Source organism: Typopeltis vanoorti, chromosome 25 (genome assembly GCF_054136105.1).
Source record: "Typopeltis vanoorti isolate ZY-2024b chromosome 25, IOZ_Tvanoo_1.0, whole genome shotgun sequence".
Taxonomy (NCBI): Eukaryota; Metazoa; Arthropoda; class Arachnida; order Uropygi; family Thelyphonidae; genus Typopeltis; species Typopeltis vanoorti.
Window position 1 is genome coordinate 3568704 of NC_143573.1, and position 26815 is coordinate 3595518.

The window sequence follows — 26815 nt, forward strand, 5'->3', positions numbered from 1 at the left end:
GCATAGCTTTCAGTCTAAGTTGTAACTCTGCCACCAGTAGGTTATGATCAGAAGCAATATCTGCACTAGGATAGGTTTTTGTACTCTTTATAGAACTTCGAAATCGTTGATTAATTAGTAAGTAATCAATTTGGTTTCTGACTATATTCCCATTATTATCCTGTGGTGATCGCCAAGTATACAATCTTCGAGGTGGTAGCTTAAACCATGTGTTTGTGATTATTAGCTCCTCTTCCTGGCAGAATTGAAAAAGACGGTCACCTCTCTCATTTCTTGTGCCCAGTCCATGTTCGCCAACTACATCTCCACTTCTACCGTTCCCAACTTTAGCATTGAAATCACCCATGACTATGTTAATATCGTGCTTTTTTGTATTTTTCATTAGTTCTTTTAATTGATCATAAAATTCTTCAATCTCGGTATCACTCTTGTCAGCAGTAGGGGCATCCAAGTATAATATATATAAAAAAAAAGTGTTTGAAGAACTAAATAATAAAAGAAGGAAAATATTACAGTTGTGATATAAAACAATTAGCTAAGTAAAACAGAAAAGATTAGTAATAAGAAATTGTATGTGAGAGGCTAGAGATTAAAATATTAAGTAAATTCTTAAAAATTTGGAAGGGGGATTAATTTAGAGGCTAGCAAAAGAAAAACAATAGACTATCGCTCAGGGTCAATTCCTGGATTTGAGACATCGTCACGGGCTCGCCGACCAAAGGATGTTTGGTAGAAAAACGCTACCCTAATTGGTCGGTGAAATCGAATTAAGTAAGGGACGGAGAAAAGAAATTAAAGTGGGTGCCGTTAGGGGTCAAGGTATAAAAGGGTTAGTAAACCCCCCCCCCCCCCCAACCCAAGAGGCTTTTTTCCCAGAGAGTTTCTTCATGAGCTCCTTCGTATAGGTTTCACATGGTTTTCCTGAGTGGCGGGATTGGAGTTATCTCCGTCGTCACAACAAGGAAACAAAAGTGAGCGGGATTTCGATTCCGTATTTCCTATGGTAAGAAACGAGGAATGCCATTTAGTAATAGGAAAGAAGGTATTATTTATGCGTTTCATCATCCAGTGACAACTACGAAAAAGGGGAAATCTGTAAAGAAGTCTGTGTCCACATGGCGAGTTTCACAGCCATTGTATAGATGATTGTAAAAGTGTCCGTAATTCAAGTACAAGAAGATCGTGTAAGCACAGTTTAGTGCCAAAAGAACTTAGGAGTAACAGATTATTAGAGAGATCATACCAGGATGGAATAATCGGATAAAGGCAGAGGCCAATATAGAAAACTCAAGAGGAAAAGGTACTGTAAAATCTCATGTTAACTGAAAATCGTCTGTAATTGTTATCATTATTCTATTATTGAACTGTTGAAGAGACTAAGGAAAGTTATACTAGGACTTTAGTGCATGACTGATTATAATGAAAGTATGCTTGTTAATATTAATATTATATAAGTAATTATGTGTCCTAAAATTTATGCATGTGTATTGTAACTTATAGGAAAGTTTTAAATGTCAAAGTTAGGTGTTAGTACAGTGAAAGGATAATTTAATCTACATAGTTTTGGATAGTTAAATAGAGTGAATTGATTGCATATGTCCATGTGCTACAGCATATAGCGTATTCAGACTAATATAGGGTTAGCTAAAGTGTTAATTAGATAAGGGATTATACATATGATTGTATGAGTCGAATTTGTCATGGCGGCATGATCGCATTACTCATATAGGATCATAGCCAAATTACTTTTGATAAGCTAATGTTACTTTGTAAATGTTTTCTTAGTATTGAATTGAAATATATTAGAAATTGAATTGTACCATACTAATGAGTTTAATAAACCTTTGTTCATTGATCAAACAGTTGTCTGAAATTGCTGCCCAATGCACCACTTGAAAAACTTACGAATCTAATCACACGGGAAATTAATGTGTTAAGAGACGAGATAAAGTGTCACGACTGCAATATTGTTTCACATTCAGACATATTTTAGTAATTACTCCTTGTTTTTGTATTTAATATTTCAAACTAAATGTCCCAAAAGGCACAGCATAATATAAATATTAGGGACACTAAGGGGAGAAATAACTTAAATATTTGTATTTTGGGTGATATCTCGTGCATAGATAATAGTTGAACATAGATAAGTGTAATTTCACTAGATAGAATAATAATCGTAAAATGGGACACAACACTATTAAGAATATTTGGCAGTTGACAAAATTTGTATGGTGTATCAATGCACTACACTCATCATAAAAGTGAAAGATTGTATATGGGAATGTGTAAATTAAAATCATTATGACTTTTTGCTCATTACAGCTGTGATCTTGCTATTTCCATGCTCGTTACAACGAAGTTAGACTGTAAATTAATGTGATAAGCCAATATTTACTTTCATGAAATAAAACTTTTTACTTCATCAAAAACATACCTGACTAAATAATGATGGTGAAATTCCACCTCCTATAGAACTTGTTGGTACACTGGCTTGCACTCTTGATGACCCAGTTCTCTGACTGGGACTAACAGTTATGGTATTTTGAAGGGCACCTATGAAAACAAAACTGAATCTGTTTCAAATTAAAATTCTTTAGGTACAATTGAAAAACAAGTATGTTTTATGAAAAACATACCTGTTTTTCATAAAACAGTGGTATCATACTCAAATATCATGAACCAAAATCATAGTTACCAATGTAAATCAACCAGAGATTAAAACCACATCACATCCACATGGATATAGACTAAACTCTAATCCTTTCCACTATCACACAGTTGTTGCTGCAATGAATTAGCACATATTTTATACATGAAAGCAACATGCTACCTGCTAATTTAATATGATGTCTGATTCAAATTACAGTTGCTGATGAACCAGTAGCTGATAGTGTCAATTGTGATGAATTTTATGTACTGAAACATTTCAAGTAACTTGCTCTTTTATATTCTCAATATATGTATTGTTAAATTTCTATAGTTTTCTGTTTCTCGTGGTAATTAATGGTCAACTTAAATATTCATATGTAAAAAAGAAATACATTAATCCAGTTAATAATTAGGGAGTAAAAAAAAAGAGTTTATAAATTGTTTACAAAGGCACAAAATGCATAGTCAATTGACATTAACTGGTATAATCCTATGTAACACATGCCATTTTTTCCCTTTTTAATGTGGCCCAAGGTTGTAAACCTATAGTACAATAGTATCTTGGATGGGAAGTTCCAGAGGAAACCTTACTCTAGAAGACAATACATGAACTTTGTCGAACAGCTTCAGTGTACTTGAAAAAAGCAGCTTGAGAAAGTGGGCAGCGCTGAGCACATTATCCACTCAGCCTGCCTGGTTGTTTGAATGGGAAGCATACTTGCACTAATCAAAAGCATAGAGGTTTACATTTACCATGGGCATGGATGTTTTGTGAATTGGACCTGTGGATCATTCGTTGGAGAATGGGTATGCTATCAAATGGGACAACCAAGCAAGCCAAATGATAGTGTTATAACACATGATGGGGAGCAAAAGGAAATTTAAAAATTTGACTTCACATTATAGGAACTCATTTTCAAAAATATTTGGCTACAAACACAAAGATTGAAGGCAGTCTTGAGTCTTTCACGTTGCTGAAACAGTCCATAAAGTTTGAGAATCATATAGATATCTGGAGTAAAATATTCACATTGCAGCTTGTTTGAGTAGCACACTAAAGAAAGAATAAATAAAATTTATTGTGAATATTATATATTCACAATACATAATATACAGGTGGCTCAAAGAACCAATGCTAGATTACTAAGAGGAGTTTTTCCACAAACTTTATGGCAAATGCAAAGACTCGGCTGAAACTTTTGATCAGATGTCCAGTTCTTCTCACTTTCCTATAGTATGTTCAGTTACCAGATATCAACTAAGCTAATGAATAAGGATTAATAGAAAATTTAGTGTATTGAAATGTTTTCTTCTGTTACTAAATATCTTCTAAGCCCCCCCCCCCCCAAAGATAAAGAAAAAAAAAACACTAGAAAATTTTCAAAAAATCTATTTGTGTTGTGTCATGTCTTCTATTTCTATACTACTTATGAATTAGCGATCATTGCAGATGCTCGGTCAGAGGTTGTATGCGATGCATAGCATGTATCCTCAAATCGTCTACTCAACTCTCACCCACACACACACCAAGATTTTATTAAATCCTGAGTGCACTACTAGTCAAAAGTTCTCTAAAATTATGGAAAGTGTCATCAACAAACTCCTGAACCACCTAGAGACCTGCCAACTAATAAATGACCATCAATACGGATTCTGCTAGTCATGATGTACAGCCAATCTCATAACTTTCACCATCCACCTCTGGACTCAAGTTATGGAAAAATTTGGAGAAACTTGCATAGTTGCTCTTGACATATCAGAAGCATTTGATTGACATGGGAGTTAACTTAGCAAACTGCCATCCTCACACTACAAATGAATCACTGATCACTCTCACACTTGGGCCAGGAACACAACTTGTGTTCCTGGCACAATTATTTCATAAAAATGATTCCATATAATTTTATTAAGTTGACTACCTAACCATATCACCTTTACTAATTCTGTTGTCTATTTTCATATTTAATTTGCCTTCTTCACTAAAAGTTTTGCCTAAAAACCTGAAATGCTTTCAATGTTCCATTCTTTTTCATGTTGTCTTTTTACTGTTGATTTTTACACCAAATTTATTACAACAGTTACTCAATTTAGTGAGGGAATCCTGCAGGTCTGTACTAGATTTATTTAAGAGGATAGTATCTTCTGTATAAAGCTGAGTTAAAATATTAAATTTTGATAATAGGTTTAATGCCATTTTCTTCCATAATGCAATTCATATGGATGATGAATAGTAGAGGAGATAATATGTACCCTTGTCTCACTCTGAGACATTAAACCATCTTCCTGCACCTCCTTCAGTTCTAACTGATGACTCACGAATCAAATACACACAAAATGTACTGTTGAACATAATGTACCACTTACACCATATAATGCAACATTTGAAATGCTTTGTTGGCAAAATGACTTTTGGAAATCTACAAAACTTCCACAAAAAATTCTTGCTATACTCTCATCTCTCATGATTTCTAAACTATTTGTTGCCATCATCAATTTCCTGATATGTAGCCACAAGGGGTACAGGCTACTATGACTATATGATTAAGAATTAAAAAAGAAAGTTTGCATTATTACTAATCTCCTATCAAAAACTTTCCTACAAAATAGTCTATTACTTTTCAGTACTCCAATACTATTATATCTAATGCTTCAATCTTCTAATGCACTTCTGATTGTATAAATCCCATTAGATCTTGGTCTTCCTCTGGGTCTTTTTCCTGCCATCAATCACCTGTTTTGGTAACATTTCCACTGCAGATTAGCCTTGCTCACACATCCTTGAATGCTTACAATGTCAAGCTCTATCTGATATCTTCATTTTTAATATGATTCTGTCATTAATGCCATCTGTTCACTCCCAGAATCTTTCTCAAAATTCTCATATCTTTGATCAAGTGCTTTATTTCTAACTCCACTCTCAGATCCATGACTTAAATCTGGCTTGAACACTGCTGTACATTGCTATGCTTAGTGTTTTGACTAATTTCTCTCTTATTAGATATAAATTATAAATTTATTCACTTGACTCTCCACCATACCAGCTGTGCTTATTTTGTTGTCTATTTCCAAATTTAATTTGCCATCGTCACTAAAAATTGTGCCTTTAAGCAAGTTTAAATAGCTGAAATATTTTACTTGTTTTATAGGTCCTCCATTGAGAATGCTGCTGAAGTTTTCTATGTTCCTGACTATTTTCATAGTTTTGGTCTTTTTATTGCTGATTTTCAGGGCAAATTAGAGCAGAAGTTATTCAGTTTTGTTAGAGAATCTGGAGACATGCTTTGGATGTGTTCAGGACAACATCATCTGTATAAAGCAAAGAGCTAAGTTTGATATCAATATCAAGTTCAATGTCACTTTCTTTTCTAATATGATCCATTTAGTTGATGAATAGGAGTGGAAATAGTGTGAACCCTTGTCCTGATTTTACATCAAACCATCTTTCTGTATTTCCATCAATTATAACTGCTGACATACAATTTAAATACAGACTATTTTACTTGTATAATGATTATTAAATTATTTAAGGAATTTGCAACATATACTGGAATATTAATTAAAAGAAACTTTAACAAATACCTCCTATATTTTGGCAATGTGACATTGCCGAAATATAGGAGGTATTTGTTAAAGTTTCTTTTAATTAATATTCCAGTATACGTTGTAAATTCCTTAAATAATTTAATAGCCATGTGTTACCAATGTATAAGCCTATCTACAAGAATGCTTTATAATGTTCCGTTTACCATGTATAATGGTAGTGTTTTGAAAAGTTTTTTTCTCTCTCTTGGGTACCTTTGTCATATGTTTTTTTCCAGATCTACTCCATGTTATTTTCCCACCATTCCTCAACTATTTGTTGTAAAATGAAACTCTGATCTTCATATCTCTATATGGCCTGAATCCGGTTTGTTCTCCCAGTTTCTCTTCCACAATTTTTCTTAGCCTCTTTTCAAGTATGCTTGCATAAAACTTACCAGGAAGAACATTCAGAAAGGAAATACTCTGTAAGTCCCACATTCAGTTTTATTTCTTGTTTTATAAATGCATACAATAAGAGCTCTACCCCAATCATCTGGAAATTGACTCTCTTAGCATGTCTTTTGAATTATGCAGTGGACACTCTAAAACTTCTATACTTCCATATTTGAGCATAATTCAGAAGATGTGGTAAGAATGGTTGATGGCTTTTTCTACTTTATGGACTGATATGTACTCTGATTGCATTCATTTTGAACTATTTTCTACTACAGTGCTGTTACTGCTTGTTTCATTTAGCAATCCTTAAAGTAATTACTCCAAACTTCCAGAATAGGCTGGAAATTTAGGATTTATCCAAACAAACTATATTCTCATTGGTTTATACTAAAATAAAATTATGGCAGAGAAATTTCAGGTAATATGGAATGCCATTTTGTGTGTAGATGGTATTACCCAAAGTTTCCCTTCTTTTAAAACCTTTTCCCTTAAAACTCTACTTTTAAAACATTTATACTGTTGAAATGCTTCCGCTCAGAATATGGATTCACCCCCAGCTTTACACAAAATTTAATGATCTACTGTTCCATGAGTCAGTTTCTGATGGTGATGTTGCCAGGATGACACGCACATGCAAAATTAGTTTAACTAGTTTAGTTTGGCATGTTCACTCCTATCCTGGAGTAAGAACTCTCAGATTTTTTTTCAGATTTATTCCTCTTTTTCAGCACTGTAAACAGCAAACATGAAATGAATCCTAGACATCATGTGTTTTGGGAAAATCTAGAGAACGTGGCAGGTTTAATAAAAAATGCCATATATGTGCTAGCTTTCTGCATACATATATTAACTAATACTTCATACCAACATAAAAATGTACATCGGTAGATGTAGAGAGAAAATAAGAACAACACAAAGCAAGAAAAACATTACCAATTATAATGTCTCTTCAGATTGGTTCAAGTTACTCAAGTATAGAGGGGATTTGAAACAGGAAGACACCAAACACCTAGTTAAGTGAAACCAATAACTAATTGAATAAGTATCCCAGTGAAAAGAAAAGTTTTTTTTAAGAATAAAAGTCAGATATGAATTGTGGACTAATATAAATCAACATTGCTAGGGAAAAAGTTAAAAAATATTTTAAAACAAGATTCAAGTCTTATAATGAGAAAGTGCACAAAGACCATGTGGTAAAATCTGAAGAAAACACTGATTTAGCTCAAAGGAAATAGTTTGTGAAGTTTTTTAAAGTTTTTTTTTATGATTTTTTTTAAAAAACACTGATCATTAACAGAATTTTTCAATAGTCAATTTGAAACCTCTACCAACTTTGGTGAAAAAACTGGTAATGTGAGAATTACAGCAATATTTCCCTACTGATTATTCCTGGTAAGATTTATGCAAGTATACTTGAGAAACGGCTAAGGAAAATTCTGGAAGAGAAGCTTGGTGAAGAACAAGATGGATTCAGGCCAAATAGAGGTTGTCAGGATCAGATTTTCACTTTAAGACAAATAGTTCAGAAAATTTGGGAATATAACAAGGATTTGTATTTAAGTTTTGTTGATCTGGAAAAGGCATATCACAAGGTGGCAAGAAAGCTCTTCAAAACGCTGCAGTTATATGATATATGTATGGGACATTATATCAAGCAATACACAGTCTCTATTTAAGCTGTAGTCAACAGTTAGAACTGAAGGAGACAAACAAAGATGGTTTGATTGTTAAATCAGATGTGAGACATGGATGAACATTATCCCCTCTGTTATTCATTATCTATATGGATCACATTATGAAGGGAAGTGGTATGAAACATGATATGAGATATGGAGACATTAATCTCAGCTCTTTATGTAGATGATGACGATATACTCTAAATAAATTCAGTACAAGTCTACAAGATTTCCTGACTAAATTAAATAACTGTTTTAATCAATTTGGTATAAAAATTAGCAATCAAAAGGCAATTGAAAACAGGCAGAAACACTGAAAATATCAACTGCATCCTGAATGGAGAACTTCAGCTACCTAGGTACAATTTTTAAGTGAAGATTGCAAATTAAATATGAAAACAGAACAACAGAATTAATAAAGCTGGGATAGTAGGAAGTCAGCTGAATAAATTTATATGGATTAAGAAAGAAATTAGTCAAAACACTAAATTAGCTGTATAAAGACGATCTTCAAACCAATTTTAACTTATGGATCTGAGAGCTGGGGTAGAAATAAAACACTTGATCAAAGACTGGAGACATATCACAAGTATGAAAGTATGAAAGTTCTGAAAAATTAGCAGACTGAACAGATAGCATCAATGGCAGTATTGCATTAAAAATGAGGAGACATTAGGAAAGAACTAGCCATTTTTAGCATTTGGGAATGTGTTAGTAGGGCTAATCTTAGCAAAACAAGTGTTCTTTGTCAGGTTGGCAAGAAAAAGACCCAGAGATAAATGGATTGATACAGTAAAAAGCCTTAAAAGACACAGAAATATAAGATCTGATAATATTGGAATGTTGAAAGATAATAGATTAATTTAGAGGAAAATTATTAATTGGAAGTTAGAATCGGTGAAACTTTTTCATGTAGTACTATTATAATTATCCTGTACACCCCCCCTTCCCCCTGAGGGTATATCAGGAATTTGATGATGAAAATGAAAAACTGGTGGCTCATCCAGGGTTTATAATTAGCACAAAAAAATATACAATTGGAGAAAAACAAAAATTGTCCAAATGCTAAAATTGTTATAAATCAGAAGAAATAATTCATCCTAAGCAAGAAGGCAAGATTACATGGCATGCATTAGCTGCTGTCAAATAAAGACTGGAAATGATTTTGGGAAAATTAAAATCTGAAATGTTAGAGATTTAATGGGATTTCTAGATGTCATTTAATATAAGTTCCTGCTTTCTACTGAAAAATCTGCATGAATGGATTATTGCAACGGATTCTTTTAGGAGTCAGGAATTTTATTTTATTTTTATGTTGAGCCCATACATAGGAGGTTGGTTGGGAAAGGAAGAATTTGTTTACATTTGATTTGAATGACTTTAAATTGTATTCCTTGGGAAACACAGCATGTGGGAGACTGTTCCACAGTGCAGTGCAGCAGTTGCGGGGATGAAGGAAGAGGAAAAGAAATTTGTTCTGTTTGTTTCTAGGTGAATTGTGAAGAGATGTTGTGCAGCAGCTGTACGTGTTCCAATGAGTTTAGTACTGAGCGGAGGAATTATTGATGATATTTCCGATGAGCATTTCCCATGGAAATATTTGTAGAATATACATACTGCAGAGACCATACGTCTGTGTGAAAGAGAGGGGAGGGAGTTGGTAAGGGATAGATCATTGATAAGTCTAATTGCTCTCCTCTGTATTGAGTCGAGCATTTTGAGCGAGCTTTTTGGGGCCCCACCCCATATGTGAGAGCAGTATTATTCATTTGTGACTTGTATAATGTTAATAGCTGTTCGGGGGTGAAGTAACGTCTTGAGCAAAAGAGAAATCCTAATTTTTTTTGAGGCTGAGGATGTAATGTTTGAGATATGTTTATGCCAGGAGAGGTTTGATGTGAGGGTGATTCCAAGGAGTGGGATCTCAAACTGTCTGGAGATTTGGGTATCATTAAAAAGGATATTGGAAAAAAATGGCTCTTTTTTATGGGAAATAGTACAGAACTGGGTTTTATTGGCAATGAAATTTATGAGATTCTCTGAACCCCATTGGAGGATGGCTTGGAGATCAGAATTGAGGGTCGCAGTAGGTTGAGGTGAGTTGTGTAGGGTAAGGCTTATCAAATGCAAGCGAAGAGTGTAGTGTGCTGTCGTCTGCAAAACTGTGTATTGGGTTGGAGGTCAATTGCAGTAGGTCATTGATATATAGCAGGAAGAGGGTTGGTGAGAGGACAGTGTGGGACCCCAGCATTAATTGAGTGGTGAGAGGATAGGGAGCCGTTCACCATCACACAGAGTGTGCATCCAGACAGAAAACTGGCGATCCACCTACAGAAGCTCTGGGTCAGACTGAATGATGGTAGTTTGCCTAGTAGGCCTTTATGCCAGACCCGGTCAAAGGCTTTGGAGATATCTAGTGCAACCACTTGAAATTCACCAAACCTCTCCATAGCCTTCATCCAGAGATGGGTGAAGTATGTGAGTAGATCTCCTGTTGATCGGCAGTGGCAGAATCCATACTGGCGGTCATTTATTTGGTGAGCGTCTTCAAGATGGTGTAGGAGTTGGGAATTGATGATTTAATACAAGTTAAATACAAGGAATACAAGTTCTCTTCTAAATATGACATGGTGGATATAGCCAAGTGTACCATATGGTTATTAGTTGGAGTATGATGGGCCCCCAACCAGAACTTTATTTTCTTTTATGCTAAAAATTGCCCACATATTCCATCTTTCTTCACCTCAAATACAGACTTGTCTATACTATGAGAAAATTGGCTGGTAGGATTGATATGAGAAGGAAGACCCAGGGTAACGGATGGCAATGCTGTAGTTTTAAGCGCCTCTGTAGCGCAATTGGAAGGACGATATGTTGCGCCCTTCGATTGAAAAAGGCCTAAGTTCACTTTTCGTCAAGATGGGAGGAATCTTTATATGGACTTTTTCAATCAAAGGTGAGTTAGCCGATCTCATACGGAGGTAGCAGGGTTTTTTCTGCTGGAAACTTGGGTTTTTCATCCCGCATACAGACAAATCGGCCCTTCAGAACACACGCAATTTACAGACAAAAAAAATACTAGATTGGTGGTGGGCAGCATGTGGCGCTGATGTTGTTGATTGGTGGTAGAGGGTTGGTGTTGTGGTGGAGACGGAGAGTTGTACAATAGGTGTCCTCCCATGATGAGTCTTCGGACTCCTTGGAGGTGTCATGAATAATAATAATAATAATAATAACCTGAGAAGATTGCAAATTGTATGCAAGTCATTCTAAGGTTAAGGTCTTTGAAAAGAGAAACAAACCTATAAAGAAATTGTCATTGTATAGAGAGGCAATCAAATCTCATACTGAATGTTCGGATTACAGAGAGAGAGAGAGAGAAAGAGAGAGGAGAAGGGGGGGAGAGAATGGTTTGAAAATTAAGCCTACTCACACAAGATGCTTTTAAGCTTAATCCTTTCATTATCCTTCTCAAAAGTTGGGTATTATTCACATGTTCAAGAATTGAGCATCTTTGGTTTTGTAAAATGAAGATCACCTTCAGGCCCTCTGTTATTTATTTGTTCTTAAGTTATTAAAGAAACATTATTTTCAAACCGTTCCTCTCTGTAATCAGAACATTCAGTATAGAGATTCAATCACCATTCCATACATTGGTAATCTATCTATTAGGACTGCTGTTTCTCTTTTCAATGATGAAACATCAGAGAAACTTTTAAGCTAATTCACACCATCTGCAGTCTTTTTAGGTTTCCTAAGGACAGTGTCCAATCTGGTACACATAAAACAGATAAACTGTGGATTTCAGACGAGAAAAAGGGCACATGTTAGAGATGTTAAGCATAAAAAAGGATATTTTCTGGCTCACCATACATACCTAAACTACTAACCATATAGTAGACTAGGATATTTCCATCATGCCGTATGTAGAAGAAAACTTCTACTCCAGACTCCTAAAAGAATCTGTTACTCCTATCCATTCATAGGGTCTCTCAAAAGAAACCAAGAAATCACATTAAAGGACATTTAGAAATCTCTCATTAAATATTTTAACATCTGAAGGGGTGCTTAAGGGTGAAAGCTATTTAACTGAGAGGAGACATCCACATAGCCTTTAAAGGAATGCAGAGAATCGACCAGGGCTTCTGACCTAATGTCCAATCCTCACTTTCTCGTGGTGCACCCTGTTGGGTATCTACTTGGATACTGAATGAATGAGGATGGGCTGGCAATTTGGGATTTAGCCGACCAAATTGTATTCTTATTGGTTAAACCAAAATAAAAAATGATGGTACCACATGACAAAATTTCATGTCGGCTGGGGCATCGCCGGGTTAAACAAGGCCCCCGTTGTTTTCGCCAGGAATCCAGGGCGAACAGCGAAAAGTCAGCTACTGGAACAAATCTAAAAACAAACCCCAACTCAACATCACCAGAGTTAAAGATATCAATGTAAGAAGCTTGAATGGCAAAGAAATGGAGCTAGCTAAGGAATTAGATAAGTACCAGATCGACATAATAGGGGTGACTGAAACAAAAAAGACCAAAACTGGTGAGATCTTTCTGAGCAATAAATACAAAATGTTATATTCAGGCAATGACAATCAAGGAAAAGAAGGAGTAGTCATAGTATTCAACACAAAATACGAGGCTAATCTTCTTGAATGGCAGTCAGTCTCAAGTAGAGTAATGTGGGCAAATACGAGAATGGGAAACTGGACAATGAGACTTATTTGTGCCTATGGTCCCACAGAAGGTTCTACTAAGGTAGAAGTGGAGGAATTTTTTGAGGCTTTAGAAAAAGCAACTGACACAATGAAAAAGGAAAAGTTGGTCCTTGTTGGGGATCTAAATAGCAGAGTAGGAAATTATTGTCAGACATACAAAAATATATTGTGAAAAGTTGGAGAAAAGAGCAAAGCTAATAATAATGGCAAATATCTGTTGGATTTCTGCTCAGGACATGGACTAGTTATTACTAACACCATGTTCCAACATAAAAATGTGCACAAATTCACATGGAGAGAAGAGGCTACGAATAAGAAAAGTCTCATTGACTATGTTATTGTTGATAATGATGTTTTCTCCCTGGTGCAGGACACCAGAGTGTACAGAGGATTTGAAATTGGAAGTGATCACTATTTAGTCTTGAGCAGGTTAAAATCTAATTTCATATTGAAAAAGAATAACATGTAAGAAAGTTTTAAAGCGAATAAAAGTTGAGCAGCTCTCAGATGTGAACTGTAGACTAAAATACACAAAGATTATTGAAGAAAAAATGAAAGAGTTTGAGAACAGGAATCAAACCTTGGAGATTCAGTGGCAAACTCTAAAGAAAACATTGATTGATTTTGCCAGAGAGGCATGTGGTGAGGTTGTCTGCAAGGATAAAAAAATCAGAACTCCCTGGTGGACACAGGAAGTTAAAGAGGCAGTGAAGGAAAAGAAGAAAGCATATCAAAAGTTCCTGGCAAATAAGTCAGTTTGTGCTCTTAGAGAATACAGAGACAAATGTAAGAATGCTAAATACTGTGTAAAACTAGCTAAACAAAGGTCATGGGAGGCCTTTGGCAAGAATATAGAAAATAAATATCAAGAAGGTGGCAAAATATTCTGGAGGTTGTTGAAGAAGCTTAGGAATGGAGGAAAGAGTGCTGTAAAAGGAGTTAGAGGTGACATGAAAACGGGAGAAAAAGATATCCTTGAGGTATGAAGTAATTACTTTGAAAAACTGCTAAATGAAACAAGCAGTGATGACAGCACAGTGGTAAAAAACACTGACCACGCATGCAGTCAGGAATACATATCCATACTTGAAGTAGAAAAAGCCGTCAAAGGCTTGAAATGTGGAAAGGCAGCAGGAGTAGATGATATTCGAGCAGAAATGCTAAAGTATGGTGGTATAAGAGTCTTACAGTGGCTGCACTGCATAATTCAGAAAGCCTGAACAGAGGGACGAATTCCCGATGATTGGAGCAGAGCTCTAATAGTACCCATATATAAAAAGGGAAATAAAACTGAATGTGAGAATTACAGAGGTATTTCCCTACTGAGTGTTCCTGGCAAGATCTATGCAAGTATACTTGAGAAGAATTGTGGAAGGAAAGCTTGGTGAAGAACAAGCTGGATTCAGGCCAAATAGAGGCTCTCAGGATCAGATTCACTTTACGAGAAATAGTCGAGAAAGCAAGGGAATATAACAAAGATCTGTATTTAAGTTTTGTCAATTTGGAAAAGGCATATGACAAGGTGCCAAGAGAGAAGCTATTCAATACGCTGCAGTTATATGGTGTCAATGAGGCATTATATCAAGCAATACTTAGCGTTAGCAGAGCTAACGCTCTGCTATCGCTTTCCTGGATGCTGACAATGAAAATAGGCAGAATCATTGAAAATGTCAACTGTGTTGTGAATGGCGAACCTGTGGAGCAAGTAAAACATTTCAGCTACTTAGGCACGATTTTTAGTGAAATAAATGGTAAATTAAATATAGAAATAGACAACAGAATCAGCAAAGCTGGTATGGTGGGAAGTCAATTGAATAAATTCATATGGAATAAGAGAGAAATTAGTCGGAACACTAAATTAGCTGGATACAAGACAATGTTCAAACCAGTTTTAACTTATGAATCTGAGAGCTGGGTCAGAAATAAAACATTTGACCAAAGACTAGAGACCGCAGATATGAGAGTCCTGAGAAAGATTATAGGTCTGAACAGATGGCATCAATGGCAATATCATATTAAAAATGAGGATATTAGGAAAGAACTTGATATTGTCAGCATCCAGGAATGCGTTAGCAGAGCTAATCTCTCTCAGTACTATCATATCCTGTACACCCCCTTGAGGGTACATGGCAGGAATTTGATGATGATGATGACATCTGATTTTAATTTTTGCAACAACTCCAGTCTTAACAGCTAATGCATGCTACAGAACATTTCCTTGTTCAGAACGAATTTATTTATTCTCCTTTATAATGCAGGTCTGTGGAATGATAGCAGGTCTGTGGAATGAACCGTATGAGAACAGGTTGAGGATTTGTGGGTTGCAAAAATTGGTTGATAGGCGGAGAAGGGGAGATATGATTGAGACATTCAAATTACTGAAGGGTTTCTATAAAATTAATTCAGAAGATATTTTTGAGAACAGGGCTGGTTGTGGGAGGACTAGGGGACATCCATGGAAACTGGGCAAAAGTGTGGTTAGTAAAGGTGTTAGAGCTGGGTTCTTTACTTTTAGAGTAGTGAATGAGTGGAATGCGCTCCCTGAGTCTGCGGTGGATGCTGTGACAGTGAATGAGTTTAAGGCGAGGTATGATAGATACTGTATGAATGTCAAATAGTTGTGATGAATATGATTTGGGGCCTCCCTCGATGAGTCTAATGACTCCCTGGAGTTGCCCGTAATAATAGTAATAGTAATAGTAATAATGAATTTTTCACCCTTTGGACAACTCCATTATCTATTTTTATACCCTTTTTTGAGCTAACTATAGCACCTTATGAAGCTACCAGTTTTTTTGGGTGAGTGAAGCTAAATGATGTAAGTTTCAAATGAATGTCTAATAACAAGTACTTGTTAATACTTAGGTTGTGAGGATGAGTGTAAATAGTGAAGTAAAAATTCCATGATAGGCAGAAGATCTTGAAAGAATTCCCTGAAAAGAGGAAATTGTATCAAAGTTCCCCTCTGTAATCAGAACATTCAGTATAGAGATTCAATCACCATTCCATACATTGGCAATCTATTAGCACTGCTCTGCCAGTAAGTCAAAAATTATTATTATTATATTATACAATCATCTCCATGGAGTGTGAAGACTCATTGTGGGAGATCAAATCTATCCACACAATCTATCATACCTCTCATTGAACCTATTAACAGACAGTGCTCACAACTGACTCTGGCAACCCATTTCACTCATTCGCAACTCACCAAGCAAAAAATCTAGTCCTCACACCCCTACCAACCACACTTTTATTCAACTTCCAGGGATGAAACCATGTTCTGGTCCCTCTAGCCAAGTGCTGAAACATTTCCCCTGTATCTATCCTATAAAACCCTTTAAGCAACTTAAACGTTTCCATCATATTCCCTCTTTTTCTCCTATCAACCAATTTCTGCAATCCACACACCTTCAATCTATCCTCATAGGGAACATTCCACGGGCAACTCACCATCTTGGTCACTCGCTTCTGAATCCTCTCCACTGCTTCCTCATCCCCAAGAAACCCAAGGGACCAGACTTGAGCACAGTAATCAAGGCCTTATAAAGAGGAATAACAACTTCCTTATCTCTACTTGTTAATGTGTTCTTCAGTAGCCAAGTAATCTTATGTGCTACCTTAGCAACCTTGGCAATATCCTCTAAACTTTAACTCTCTGTCTACCACCACTCCTAAATCTCTAGCTTCATCTGTTTCCTGTAGTACAGTGGCATCAATGTGATACACAACTTGTAATGTATTTATTTGCAAATACAATTGCAAAACAATAATTAACAGAGATAAGTCTCACTTGGAGAGAGCTAAATGAAACTTGCCTCTTGCACAAATGGCAATCATGTCTTCTAGTATCTTTCAAGGAATGCTGAGCAATTTCTGTCAACCTATGCACCTGCAATCTCTATTTCTCTCTAACTCAGATGGCACTATTGTAACATCAATTAAAGTTAAAGCTGACCTCCGAACACTCTTCTCAACCAACTTCTGTACAGATGACCATGCTGAATCACCTCAAGTACCTGGAACACTGGTCGCCTCTTCTGATGTCTTCCATAAAGACATCAGAAGAATCTTGAATAACCCAGATACCAAAAAGGCTTCTGGTCTGGCATTCTAATGTGTACAAGAATGAAAATAAGTCCATATTTAGCCAATTCCAAAAAAAAAAAAAAAAAAAAAAAGATAAGTGTCTGTGACCAAGCTATCAAACTACTGCTCTCACCTTGGTGCTATGTAAAGTAACACACACAGCAATGTCAATAACAAAGAACTGTAAAGTAACAAATAACAACCCACACGGAATCCAAGAGCAAATCTCCTTACTGATATAATCTACTCTGGACATGTGTAATGTAAAGATTTGGAGAAAGCAGCATTGTTATACTTGATATTTCCAAGGCATTTGATAGGGTGTGGTAGCAAGGGTTTTTCAGGAAACTGCCATTTTATAGCTTTTCTCCTTTTGTAACTGGTCAACTGGTCACCAGTTTTCTCTCAGGTCATTCACTGTAACTAAGGATGGTGTTCTCTCTTCAGATTTTTCTACTAATGGAGGAGTTCCAAGGGCTATGTTATATCATCTGCCCTCTTCCTCACAAAGATAAATAATTTTATCCCTATCCAATGCTGATGGTAGCACTTTCCATTCCTTCTACTCATATGACGAAGTCAGCAGTGCTCAAATATCTCGAGCTTCAAGATCTTCTACAATCAGTGCCTTAAACAGCAATCTCCATACCATTCTTTAATGGGAGTAATTACAACCTAGTTACATCCAATGCTTCTAAAACACATTTTTTCCCCCTATTTTCTTGTAAAAAAAGACTTTTTACATCTGATCATGCTCAAGTCAACAACAGCATAGAATCTCTCTTCTCAGACTGAAACCTACCACTAGCTTATCTTGACAAAAACATAAGTCAAGATAAGCTAGTGGGGTAGTTTGATCTTGGGAACATGCTTTCAAAATAGTGTGAAAATAACCCCATTAACATCCTTGGCTTCCAAAAAACTTGGCATCAGTTTTTGCTCAAGATATTTCATCGATCTAGTTATTAACTCTTTATAAATCCAAGTCAACCCTGGAATATTGCTCACGCTTACTATTATTTTTTTTAGGGGGATGGGAAGAGAAATGCATCACAAATCCTGATGCAACTGTCCTGAACAGAATAGCTGCCTCTTCTGGACAGCATGAAGGATTTCTAAAATTCTTGATACTGTCCAGAATAGGATTTGGCTAATCGATAAACTCTTACTGCTTGCTAATATTTTCTAGAGATACTTCAATAGGTGCTGTTCAGAAGAACTAGCATTCATCATTTATCATTCTCCCCTCCTTATTTTTGCTATACCCATAGAAAATCCAACATCCACAATCCATTGACACTTCATTGCCAGCTCAACAAATCAGCTATTCACACTCAGCTTTTATTACTTGTGGAGGGAAAGGCTACTCTCTCATGATTATCCCCCAACATTCTTCATTTTTTATGTCACTTAAATGACAAATTAGACCTTGAATGAAATGCAGAGTCTAATTTGTCGAATTCTAAGTACTTGATATCTTTGTGTTCTTTAATTCTGACTTCAGCTAAATGAACAACATATCCAGATAAAAGCATCAGGCAAAACAATAGGTAAGAATAGTCGGGTAGTTTAAAAACAGAAATATGCTTTCAAAATGGTGTGAAAATAGTATGAAGACTGTATTTGTTGACTAGCCATTCTATTCTTTGTGATGTCCTGTCCCTAATGTTCCCTTAACACAGGGTATGCAAACTTTTAGCATTTGGCTAATGTCTAATTGAGAGTTGATATTAATGAAGATTATTTATGATTAGGGTAATAAAAATCTTCCAGGATTCAGCAGAGAGCTATTCATAAATACAAACAGAAATTACTTTAAAGAATTGATGGGCACAGAAAAAAGTACTGGAGTGATCTCCAACCTACAGCCTAACAATAACAAGCATTTATGCGACTCACTTGCGAAAGGTTAAAAACCTATAGTATATAAGTACTGCAAATTTTTTTTTGCTTTTCCTTTATTAATTTTTGTAATTTTTTTGTATTTTTTTATTAATTTTATCTAGTCCAGAAACCCTGCACTAGAGACTGAACACAGAACTTTTTCAAGCCACTTCACACCTCCAATAAGCAGGGTGGTGGTCTTCTCACACCAGGCAATGAAATTAATCTACCACCAAAAGACAATCACATACATTGATGACCACAGTGAGATTACAACTTGCAGCCTGTTAGCTGGAGAGCAGATTTCCCCAAGAAAGCCAGATTTTAAGTTAGATCACAACAAGTAGGTTATAAATTAAACTGATCAGCAATTCACACAAAGAATTTAAAGTACTATCAAGGTCCAGCTATCACTGTATCTCTGCAATGAATTCCATATTTGGAATTTATAGTAGATGCAGAATAGAGACCTCGCAGGAGGGGGGGGGGAATGTAACTCCTTGGGTTCATCCCTTGGATGGTGGAGGGTTATCTCACCAAATATGGTGGGATGAGCTGAATATATTGAATAAGGACCCATGGACCAAGAGAGAATTACTGACAGGATAGCAAAGGAAGTGGTTCTTGTTGTGATAGTCTTCTAGCTAGGTCTGATCTCTTCTTCAGTTTACTATGAATCAGACCCCCCCCCCCCCTCATCCATTCTATTTGGGATCTTTTGATGAACTCTTTCCTTCTGATCCCAATACTAGTAGAGAATTCAATAGCTAGGATTCTTTCATTATCTAAAAATTCAGCTAATGCCTTTCATTCCTATATAAGAAGCAAGCAATGCCATTTTAGCCCTATCTAACTTTTGGAGACTGAGGGGCAGTTTAATCTCCACTGGTAGTCAGTCAGAGATAGCTGGCCAAAAGACTATCACTAATTATAGATTGCATCTGGTGAAGAGAAGTGTCACCATCTCCTGATCTCTAATCCTAACACTATGTTCACTGTCTGAAAATATCATGGGTTCTATGGTCAATTTTCTTGAGTTTTATGGGATAAAAAAAAAAAAAACCTTTCTTGTGCCACAGATTGAAAAATAAAAAAGGCTTAGTAAAAGTTCCTCTAGTTAGCGACTACAGTAGAACTTACAATGCTCATTCTTTGGGCAGTCTAGTGCCGCATATGGCGGCACATGCTGTTTCCACTGAATCTACACAGCCAATTTTGCAAAGGATAGGTCTTGGTTGGTAACATACCTAAGAGAAGAAAACCCTGAAATCAAACCCTGGTCCAACAGGTTAAAGATTTTATGAAAGTCAGCTTCCTATTTTGGTAAAAATAATATTGTTCCATAGTTATTTAAAAATGCTTAATAGAGCTTGCAATGATTTTGTAAGACACAGATCATGTATTGTGGAACATGATATATAAGGTCTAAATACTAAATATAACAAAGTGATTTAGTAAATTAAAAAACAAAAAAGTATAAAGTAGATATGGTCCTAACAGAAATGAAGAAAAGTAAGGGTTATGAAATATTGGTTGTTAAGTGTAGAAGTTGGTAAAAGAAGTAAATGAAAGGTTTATAAAATCTTTATCTGAAAAGAGTTCGTCCATGGACCAGAAAGGGTTTCTTGATTTCAGGTGAAGACTAAGTGGATTTTTTGAGAGTCCAGTGCAGAGGCAGAACTGGATTGCTCATAACTTTATTAAATTCTTTAACCAAGGCTTGTCTTATCCGTATATTTGGTGGAGCAATGCTGGATAGGATAGGCAGCCAGGGGAGAGGGGTGCTTCTCAGTGTCCCACTAATTGTGCACATGATAGAGTTTAGCTGGCTATCTATGATGTTGGTGTGTGCACTTCTTTTCCAGATGGAGGTGCAGTATTCTGCTGCAGAGAATGCGAGAGCTAATGCAGACAACCTTAGGACTTCTTCCCCACAACCCCAGGTTGTTCCAGCAAGCCTTGAAATGATATTATTTCTTGTTTTAATTTTGTTGGACAGGTTGGTGATGTGCCTTTTATAGGTTAGGCTTCTGTCCAGGCTCACTTGACTAGGTATTTCGGTATGCCTTGAAATGATATTTCTTCTTTTACTTTTGTTGGACAGGTTGGTGATGTGCCTTTTATAGGTTAGGCTTCTGTCCAGGCTCACTTGACTAGGTATTTCGGGTGTGCAACAAGTAAGAGCTCCTTATAGTCGCTTTCAATTAGTACTATCATTTCTCTTTAAGATCTTAAAAGATATTGTGGAAGTTTATTATATCAGGATAAGTGGTATATGAAGAAAATGAAGGCTACGTTAGGAGAAAGGGTATTTGAAGTAACAGTAGAGGTGGTGGTGTGGACAGTTCAAGAATTAAAAAAAGGAAAGGCGGCTGGGACCCTGGCGGAATGGTAGCAGGGATGTTTAAGTATGGTGGTAGTCAAGAATTACAGGCCTTAATGATGACTGAAGGTGATTTGAGATAGGGATATTTGTTATAATTGGAGTTTGTCGCACACTCACACACCATCATCATCATTTAGATATCACAGGATGGAAATAAAGATCCTAAGAATTACTGCATAATAAGTGTCATGTTCAGTTATCATGATATTTAATCAAACTGTAAGGTATAAAATTGAACTCAAGGTTTTATACAGGAAGGTCATCTGCAGATAATATATTTTCCTTAAGAAAATAGTTGCTTAGAACAAGGAAATTCAATTGATTTTTGTAGACAGAGAGAAAGGTACAATCCTGTCTCAAGGAAGAGAATGTGGGAAAGGATGAACCAAGGATCTAAACCTGCTATAAAAATTGACAACAAACTTGCAGATGAATTTAATACTAGCAAGGAATTCAAGCAGGGAATGCTATATTCCCAAGGCTGCAGTTAAGATCTACACAGATGCAGCCTTAGAGAATTGGAAATGACATGTAATATGGATATACCCATAAGAGAACAAGTTTTACATTATTTTTGATGAATGATGATCAGGTGATTCTTGCACAGATCAAGGAGATGTAGAATACCAAATGAGAAAATTGCTGAATATAAATGTTAGAAACCAAGTACCTAGTAGATGGAAGTTATATGCAACAGATCATGAGTTAGAGGTGGGATCCATAAAATTAGTACATCCCTTCAAATATCTGGACTCTGTGTTGGATAAGTCCAGCCAATGTGAAGTGGATGTAGCAATTTAAAGTTATCACACTTCAGTGGAAGAGCCATGTTGTCTATAAAATTACTGGGTATAAAAATAAAACACTGGTAGCTCCAAATTTTGAGTTAATTCATTCCTAGTATGTGCTCGTAAAGAAAAAAACTCATTTAAAAGGGAATTTATTTCCCATAGCTGTAATGATAAAACAAGGCATTACATTCTAAACAATGAAATTTGACCACAGTAATGTTAAATAAAGACCAACAAAACAATAGTTTAACACTTTCAAGTCACGAAGTGTTTCACACATTTATCGTCCAAACAGGACTTCTCATTATCATTTGTGTGCTGTTTCCCTGTCGTGTGGACAGGCCAATCTAACACGAAGCTTTCATGGTGTGTTAGTTACAACCCTTTTGGTAGAATTTTATTGTCGCTTTCTTGTGTGCTGCTCATGCATCGGGAAGCCTCATTGACACAAAGTTTATGCAGCGTGTTTCTTGCAACTCTTTCAGTAGAATTTTATTTGAAGTTGGCATTTGTGATGTCTTTATGACATTGAAAATTTTAAATGCAATGAAACAAACAGTTGTAACTGAAAATTTGGACAAATTTAGGATAATTCTTTTTAGTTAGGTGCCATATTTGGCAGTACAACAAACGGTTTTGCTCAAGTCTGTGCTGTGCAGCATAGTTTCTGTGGGAGGAGACATGTTTCATTAGGTAGTGCCATTTTTATCCTAGGTGTTTCTAATTGCCCTATTTGTTAACAAATATATTACACAGACTGCAAATGTCTATCTTATTCAGTGATACAGTAAAATTGCTTCTTTTTCTTGCATCTGCAGTACAGTGGCTGTTAGTGATTTATATTTTGCTAACAAATCCCTTTCTATCTATTCATGTTTTTTTTTTTTTTTTAGATTATGCCCATTAAAGGCAAATATGAAAGTCTACAGTTTATAGGATCACGTATTCTTCACTCCCCCCCCAGATACTTATAACACAAGTGCACATATATCACAGATGTAAATTACTCGTACTCCATTTTATAGTAATGAAAGTATTTTTATTCACACCTATTCTTTCTCTTCCTTATATTTGCTATTCTTTAGTAAATCAAGTATAATAACTAATAATCAAATATATCATTCTCTTTAATTATTGTTTTCTAATATATTCTGAAAAGAACATTCCTTTTCATCTATCCCCCTCTCCTCAATGAGGGATTAGTTACAATTGAAGAAACCTTTACAAAAAGTCTGACAACACACAGGAACAAAATTGTCAGTAAATTTGCATGGGCAAGTGGGTTTTTTCACTCCCAAAAACTCTATTTTTCATCTCGTAAATTCAAGAAAATCAACCTTAAACCCACACTATTTCAAACTATAAATACAGTAAAACCCCTTTTTTACATTTTCCAGGGGACTGATGGAAAAAAGTGTAAATAGCAGGATATGTAAAAAACATTAAAAAAAGGCTAAAAGATGACTTCCTGCTAGTATGTGACTCTACATACTAGATTACAAAATTTAATAACTGAAAATAAATGAATTTACAATTACTTACATTTATCTATTTACAAAAATCTTTAATTGTTAATTGTTTTTGCTTTTTCTGCATTCTTATAAGTTCCACCTGCCTCTCCACAGTGTATAAGGCATTAAATGCCCCATTGTCTCCTGATGCACATGCAATATACCACCTCAAAACAGAGATAGCTTCCTTATGTTGAATTTTTTCTTGACAATTATTCACAAGACTATTACACTTTTTTTTATATAATCTTTGTCAAGTAGCTTTATTTTATCCTCCTACATGTTTCGCCAATTTTTCTATTGGCATCCTCAGGGAATACAAATTAGTAAGCTAAAATGAAGGTTACAGACTAGGTTATAACTGATGTTCTAATTCATACAAAAAATTGGTATTGTGTGTGTCTCGTTAACGTGATTTATTCGTTATGGTTCATGACGTAATTGTTATGAAAGTTCATTTCTTTGATGTTTAATGATCTGATAAAAGTTTTCCAAATTTCTGGTAAAATTAGACCTTGATTCTTGTTTAGGTTTTCAGTTTTACGGACAACTGTAGCTGCTTCTTTAAAGGTTCTTGAATGGTAGTTATCTTCTATGTATGGCATAAGGCTCTTATCCCACTCAATGTGATGGTTAGTAGAGGCAAAGTGGCATGAAAGGCCTGAAATGTCTTGTCTGTTATTTCTGACATATCCTATGTGTTCTTTCTTTCTCGTTTCAAAGCTTCTAGAGGCCTGACCTACGTAACTAATACCACATGAGCAAGGTATATTATATACTCCAGAGTACTTGTAGAATGGGTGAGGATCTTTTGGTGATCTTAAAAATTTCCGAATAGTGTTGATTGGTTTGAATGCCACTCTGATCTTATGTGGTTTTAAAAGGTTAGCTAATATTTTGGAAAGGTTGCTGACAAAAGGAATCGTAATAGTACTGATGTATTGGACGTCATCACGTTGTCGATGTGGTATATCAGTAAAGAGAATCTTGTTGAAGAGTCTTTTTGGGTAACCATTTAAAGAAAGCTCTCTGGATATTGTGGTTAATTCCGTTAGTAGGTCATCCTTGTCTGTCGTATACTGTATAGCTCTTTTCTTGAGACTATGGATAATGCTAAGTTTCTGAGCTATGTGATGAGCTGAGTTGAAATGGAGGTAACGTCCAGTATTTGTAGGTTTTCTGTATACAGATAGGTTGATACTATTATTGGTTTGTTTCTTTATTAAAATGTCAAGGAATGGCAGTTTTTTTATCTTTTTCCATTTCTAATGTGAATTTGATGGTATTGTGGAAACTAGTGATTTGGTTGAGGTAATTCATTAGTTCTTCTTTCGTATGATCCCAAATGATAAAGATGTTCTTTATCTTTATACTTTGTTCAATCACTGTTTAATTCTAGTAGTAAGACTTATACGTTGGTTAGACATAACTGGTAATTAGTTCACAGAATTAACAACGCATATAAAGTATATTAATTAAAGGTAACTTTAATGAATAACTTCTATATTTCGGCAATGTCACATTGCCATCTTCGGGAACATAAAGATATGGTATGTGCACTCAGGAACTAACACAAAGCAAATGAGGAAGAAAGCAAGAAACTAATATTGTTCCTAAAGTCCTAATGGTGCCCTCTTGCAGACTAATTTGGTAGTCTTGGCAGTTGGGCTGAAGTTCTCATAATGAAAGTCTCCCAAATTGGGAGACTTTCACTATTCAGACTACCAAATTAGCCTGCAAGAGGGCACCATTAGGACTTTAGGAACAATATTAGTTTCTTGCTTTCTTCCTCATTTGCTTTGTGTTAGTTCCTGAGTGCACATACCATATCTTTATGTTCCCGAAGATGGCAATGTGACATTGCCGAAATATAGAAGTTATTCATTAAAGTTACCTTTAATTAATATACTTTATATGCGTTGTTAATTCCGTAAACTAATTACCAGTTATGTCTAACCAACGTATAAGTCTTACTACTAGAATCATGATCATCCACGGAGATGCAATCGCACGAAAGGCCCGTCAATACGCAAATTGAGGTTGAAGATATCGAGGCAAATAAATCATCTGACGTTCCTAAAACGCTGCCGGGATAACAAAGTGATCCCTAATTGTGTCAAATTGAAGCACCGTTTCACTTCCGAGAAAGCTCTACGCATTTATAACTGCACTAGCTTCGCCCTGTTAAGAGAACAAATTACCGCGACGCGCGTTCTCCTTGCCGATGAAAACAAAACCTTACGGGCGCTAGAGGAAGAGCTTTCTATTACACTCGGCCTTGATCTATGGTCTATACTTCATGACATCTCATGCACATCGGCAAGAAAGGAATTCGAAAAAATACGAAAACCTGACAAAGACTTCTACTTCTGTACCCCAGCCACCACTCAACACTGTAGTCAACCTCTTGTCGGCAGTTTTAAAGCCTGAAGCACTCACAGCACTTTCACGTGGTCACAATTTCACCCTAGCTCCTAAAAGGATACCTGCTGAAGAAATCATGATCCAAATAGAGCGTGGAATTCGCAACCTGCCTAACCATATCGCCAACAACATGAGACTGGATGTAGTCAGTGTTCTCACTAAAGCCAAACCTCCAAAATCCAACTTATCCAAAAACGAATATACAGCCCTACAAGAATTGAAAAACAACAAAAAAATAGTAATCACCAAAGCTGATAAGGGAAGCGGCACTGTGGTACTCAATCAAAAAGACTACAAAGGTAAGCTAAATTCTTTAGTACGAGACCGTACTACTTACCTCCCCATTGAATATAATCCGACCAGCTCTCAGATTAGAACTATCCACAGACTCTTTAAGAAAGTCACTTCTTGGCCTGTGGAAGTCACCAACAAACTTAAACCTTATAACTCTAGACCCCCCCCGATTATATGGACTCCCAAAAATACATAAACAAAATGTGCCATTGCGTCCCATAGTGGATGGCATTGATTCCCCCACATATAAATTAGCCAAACATTTAGCCAAAACGCTCACACACTACACTGGCAACACACCATCACACATAAAAAACTCGGCCCACTTTAAAGCCAGTATAGAAAACCTCACACTCCAACACGCTGACATAATGGTCAGTTTTGACGTCTCCTCCCTATTCACTAA

At 35.9% G+C, this 26815-nt stretch overlaps 1 protein-coding gene across 1 annotated transcript in view; it reads right to left on the reverse strand.

The window, feature by feature from the left end:
- The window catches only part of Art4 (arginine methyltransferase 4), a 327729-nt gene that overhangs the window by 19724 nt on the left and 281190 nt on the right, over positions 1 to 26815 (reverse strand). The window contains 1 exon segment of the mRNA XM_090414215.1: positions 2435 to 2553. Within this exon segment, the coding sequence (XP_090270341.1) occupies positions 2435 to 2553 (119 nt within the window).